The sequence below is a fragment of the Telopea speciosissima genome, chromosome 4 (genome assembly GCF_018873765.1).
Source record: "Telopea speciosissima isolate NSW1024214 ecotype Mountain lineage chromosome 4, Tspe_v1, whole genome shotgun sequence".
NCBI classification, from domain to species: Eukaryota; Viridiplantae; Streptophyta; class Magnoliopsida; order Proteales; family Proteaceae; genus Telopea; species Telopea speciosissima.
In genome coordinates, this window is record NC_057919.1 from 388,510 (window position 1) to 392,793 (window position 4,284).

The 4,284-nt window shown below is 42.9% G+C and overlaps 1 protein-coding gene across 1 annotated transcript; it reads right to left on the minus strand.

Moving 5' to 3' along the window:
• Positions 1-203: 203 nt before the first annotated feature.
• Positions 204-2,329, minus strand: LOC122659742 (cysteine-rich and transmembrane domain-containing protein WIH2-like). The gene is made up of 3 exons (XM_043854860.1): positions 2,243-2,329; positions 1,844-2,021; positions 204-292 (listed from the first exon to the last, which is right to left on the minus strand). The coding sequence occupies exons 1-3, from the start codon at positions 2,289-2,291 to the stop codon at positions 247-249; spliced, it is 273 nt and encodes a 90-aa protein (XP_043710795.1). The 5' UTR covers positions 2,292-2,329; the 3' UTR covers positions 204-246.
• Positions 2,330-4,284: the final 1,955 nt, after the last annotated feature.

Below are 4,284 nucleotides of genomic sequence, written 5' to 3' on the forward strand. Positions count from 1 at the left end.
ATTACGAAATATGAATATACCAGAAACACATATACGGAAGTTCCAAATCAAAAGTATTTAAACTGTTTTGTTGTTCCAAATGGTCGATGGAAAGAAAAGACAGGAGAGAATACAAAGAGTGAAAAATCTACATCAAATAGAGCTGCAGAAAATGGCCAGCTTCAACCTCATCAGTCACATGTCTGAATCGTCTCTATTCCGAATAAAAACCTCATTAGTCACACCATTCCGCTCCAGAAAGAAACCTCAGAAGCACGCATCCAGAAGACAGCAACAGCAAAGGGCCGCCAAACTGCACCCACCATAAACAACCAAAAATTAACCAACTCTTTCTTTTTTTTCCCTGTTGTTGAGAAAATGATGAGTTAACTCCATTTTTTTTTCACTCTATCTTCTTGCAGCGGGTTGCAGGAATGTTCCACAGAATCTAACGATATTTTTGAAACTACTAAAATCTAAAAGGGCACGAACCCCAAGGGCAGGTGGATTATTACATTTCTTTGGCCCAGGTAGCAGGAACATTCCTGGTAGCCTACAACCTGGGTAGGAACCAAAAAACGCTCCCAATGTCTTCACCCTTTCATGTTTACTACTACCTCCAAGTCCAAGGGTGTGTTTCCCTTCACTATTACGTTAGTGTTACTCCTTCCAACAAATCTAACGGTGTGTTTGGTTGACAAGAGAAAGAGACTATTCATCCCTCTATTAGATGTACTTGCCGTCAAGTACAAGTGTAATTGAGAGAATAAAAATTCAAAACGGTGCCGCCCTTCAAGGCTATGTTACCGTTCTGTCACAGTTGATTGGTGTAGTCACCTAGATTCAATCCTCATATTTTTTTTTGGGAGAGCGTTGGACAAGCCGCCAAAAAGATGTAGAGAGATGACCTTTGCCCTGTTTTCCCCCTTCTTTTCTGTTTATTTCTTGCCAACCAAACACACCCTTGAGAGAAGGTGCAAGATATGAGACCCAGTTTTTTGAGAAAGAGGTAAGATTGTTTAGATGAACATTTGTGGAAGTCTCAGGGGAGTTGATCCAAACTTTACCCTGTTTAAAGGGAGCAAGGAGGCCATTAGACTCATTACAACTAATCTAATCTAATCTAAACCATGCAACCTATTCCCTTATTAAATTAGACCCTAAAATTTGATATCTAATCTAATCTAAACCATGCAACCTTTTACCTTATTAAATTGAAGACTAAAATTTGAAATGACCCTTGATTAAATTAGGACTTTAAAATTCGATATGATTAATTTAATCTAAACCACCCCCTCTTTCCCCAATGGCCAATGGTCAAAAAATAGTCTCATCATCTCTCTATTTCTTTAATCTGCAGAAGATACACTAAGCACCCTCTCTCTGCCTCTGCCTCTGCCTCTGCCTCTGCCTCTCTTTCTTTCTCCTCGTCACCTGAAATGACCTCTCTTCCCCCAAAATGTATAGAACCGTTCCATTCGAGAACCACACTCTCCCACCCTTTTAACTATTTAGCTTTTTCTTCCCATCCCCAGAGAGAGAGAGAAAAAAGAAGAATGGTATAGAGACGTAATCAGGAAAGTGGTCAAGTTTTCTAATTGAATGTGATAACAATGTAGCGATCTTCATACGCCACCGACATCTATGACTGAACTACCAAACCAAACCGTCGCAAACGATTAAGACTTAAGATTGAAGACCGAGGAATGCCTAATTCCAACACAAGGTCAGGCCAAACGATCCATAATCCCACTCATCTATTCCCACAATTACCCGATAAACCAAAATAAAACCGAATCAGGATCTCACAGGTTGCACAGTGAAAAAGGCTCCGGAGACGGAGAGAGAAAGAGAGATGACTCACCATCCTTGAAGACAACCGTCGCTGCTCTGTTGTTGAGGTGGTGGAGGATATTGAGGGTAGCCCTGAGGAGGATAGCCCTGAGGAGGATAACCCTGAGGAGGATAACCCTGCGGGTAGCCTTGCGGAGGGTATCCCGCAGGAGGATACCCATCTTTCGGATACCCCTCGGGAGGATAGCCTGTTTAATCAAGGAACCAAGCAAATATAAATTAATAACATTTAAAAATAAAAAAACCCTAATAAGTAATCCCTGAATCCGATATTTTTCGATCAAAACGAGGATAAAAGCAAAGCAAACGAAAACCAAACCCTCAATAGTGGATCGGTCGATCGATCGAACATGCAAAGACGCAGGAGTTGATAAAAATCTATAAAATTTTAGGTCGGAGGTAGAGATACCTTGTGGAGGAGGGGCGCCGACGGGAGGTTGCTGGTTGTAATAACTCATCTCTCTGGTCAATGTTTCCCTCGCTCGAAAGATAAGAAAAAAGGTAGAGAACAATGGAAATGGAGTTAACAACACGCCGAAACCAAATGTTAAAAATGGTGGGTGGAGACGGCTATTTCTAGAGAAAGAGATAAAGATCAAAACGGGAATTCGATTTTTCTGGGGAGTGGGGTGGGGGCCGTCAGGGTAGGATGTGTTTTTTGCGTGTGTGAGGGACGCGGTTTGCCTTTTCTTAGCTCAAGTAATCCGAACGAAACCCCCCACCGGCCCACCCCCACTTTCCCCTCAGTTTTTTTTTATGGTATTGTATTGTAAAATCCCCTCAGTGTTTTCAATATGCGTTAGGTATTTTGCTTGGAACCAATATCTACAGTCCCATTTTTCTCCCCCTACCCCTATTTGCCCTATTGCCTATTTTATAGTATTGTTTTGCATCGATGAAAAGGGGAAAAGAAGGGAAAATTATCTCCTCCAATTCCCCAATGCCTCTAATAAGGGGGGTGGACCCCACTCGAGCAGGGTGTTCAAATAGGGGTAGGGTGGTAATTGTGCCCCCCTTGTTAGAGGCACTGCGGAACTGGAAGGCTGTTAGGTTGCTTGACGCTAGACACAGGAATGGTGAAATGACCATCCCACCCTCCCTCCATGCAATAAAAAAATCACACGCACATGGGCACATTGGATGTCTTGGGTCGGTGTAGGGGGCCACACAGCCTAACAACAATTCCCCTTTGGATAAAAAAAATAGAAGCAAATTACTTAGACCTCCCTTGCTTTTCAATCTTGGTTTAAGTAGGGGAGGTCTGAGTAGTTGTCAGAAGGGCAGGGGAGGTTCTCTGAATTGTCAGAAAGGTCAGGGGAGGCCTAAGTAATTTACTCAAAAAATAGAGAAATAGCTGCTCAAAAGTAGTCTGGGTATGCCGCCCGCATGCCACGCATTAGACGTCGGGCTCCTCTCCAACAACCCCCATCGCCCAGGGAGTGCCCAGTGAAAATCCAAAGCAAGCATCCTTGCACGCGTCCAGTTAGCCTAGCCATTCGATGCCTCACTGGGCAATGGACTCCCTAGAGAGGAGCAGGATCCACACGCTAGAGAGTGATGTGCATATCTCCCTCTTCCCCCCATTGAAATAACCCGTATCCCTCTTGTTTGATACCCCGTCTTACACACCCAATGGTGCCACCTGCTAGCATGTAGCACACGTGGCAACATACCTATGTCTCTCCTTTTTTTATTATTGTTTTCTCTCTCTTTTTGTTTTAACTATGTGGGTCTCACGTGGATGATACTATTCTTTGCAACACCATCAATGTGTCGTGAGACCCCCCCCCCCCCTCCACTTGCTTCATGTGAAACCCTCTTTCTAAAAAATGGAAAAATGGTTTCTATGGGGGAGCATGGCATCCTGAGCCCAGAAAAATGGAAGGGGGGAGGATTTGAAATGACTGCCTCATCCCCATGAAATGCAAAATGACGTCCTGATTGATGCTTTTGTGTAAATTCTCATTGGCCCTATTTGTGCAAGGACACATTCCCCAACAACAAACACTTCCCCTTAAAAAATTAAAACAAATTATGTGTGAGAATAAAATCTTTTTCTCTACCAAAACATTTTTTTGGAGGTCTGATAAACTAATCTTTCTACCACTCAAGGAGGCAGGGTAGTCATTGCACCCATCCCCATGTGTCTGGGCGCAGCCTGCGCCCCTGGCACAAAGAACATTCTCCTGAACTTTTAATAGGGGGGGGGGGGTAGGGGATGGGGATAGGCCCCAAAGTGGTTTAAACTCATGACCTCTTATTTGTGTTGTTCCACCTATTGGATATTTAAGGAATTATTTGAACTTAACATGTGTTAAATTTCGAATGCAAATTAATCATACATCCTCATGGAGTCTATTTGAGCATTAACTTGACAAAGAAGTACTAAAAAAAATAAAAATTAAAGGAATTTTGAGTTTACTTGCCCACAAAATTTAAATATGTGCCAAG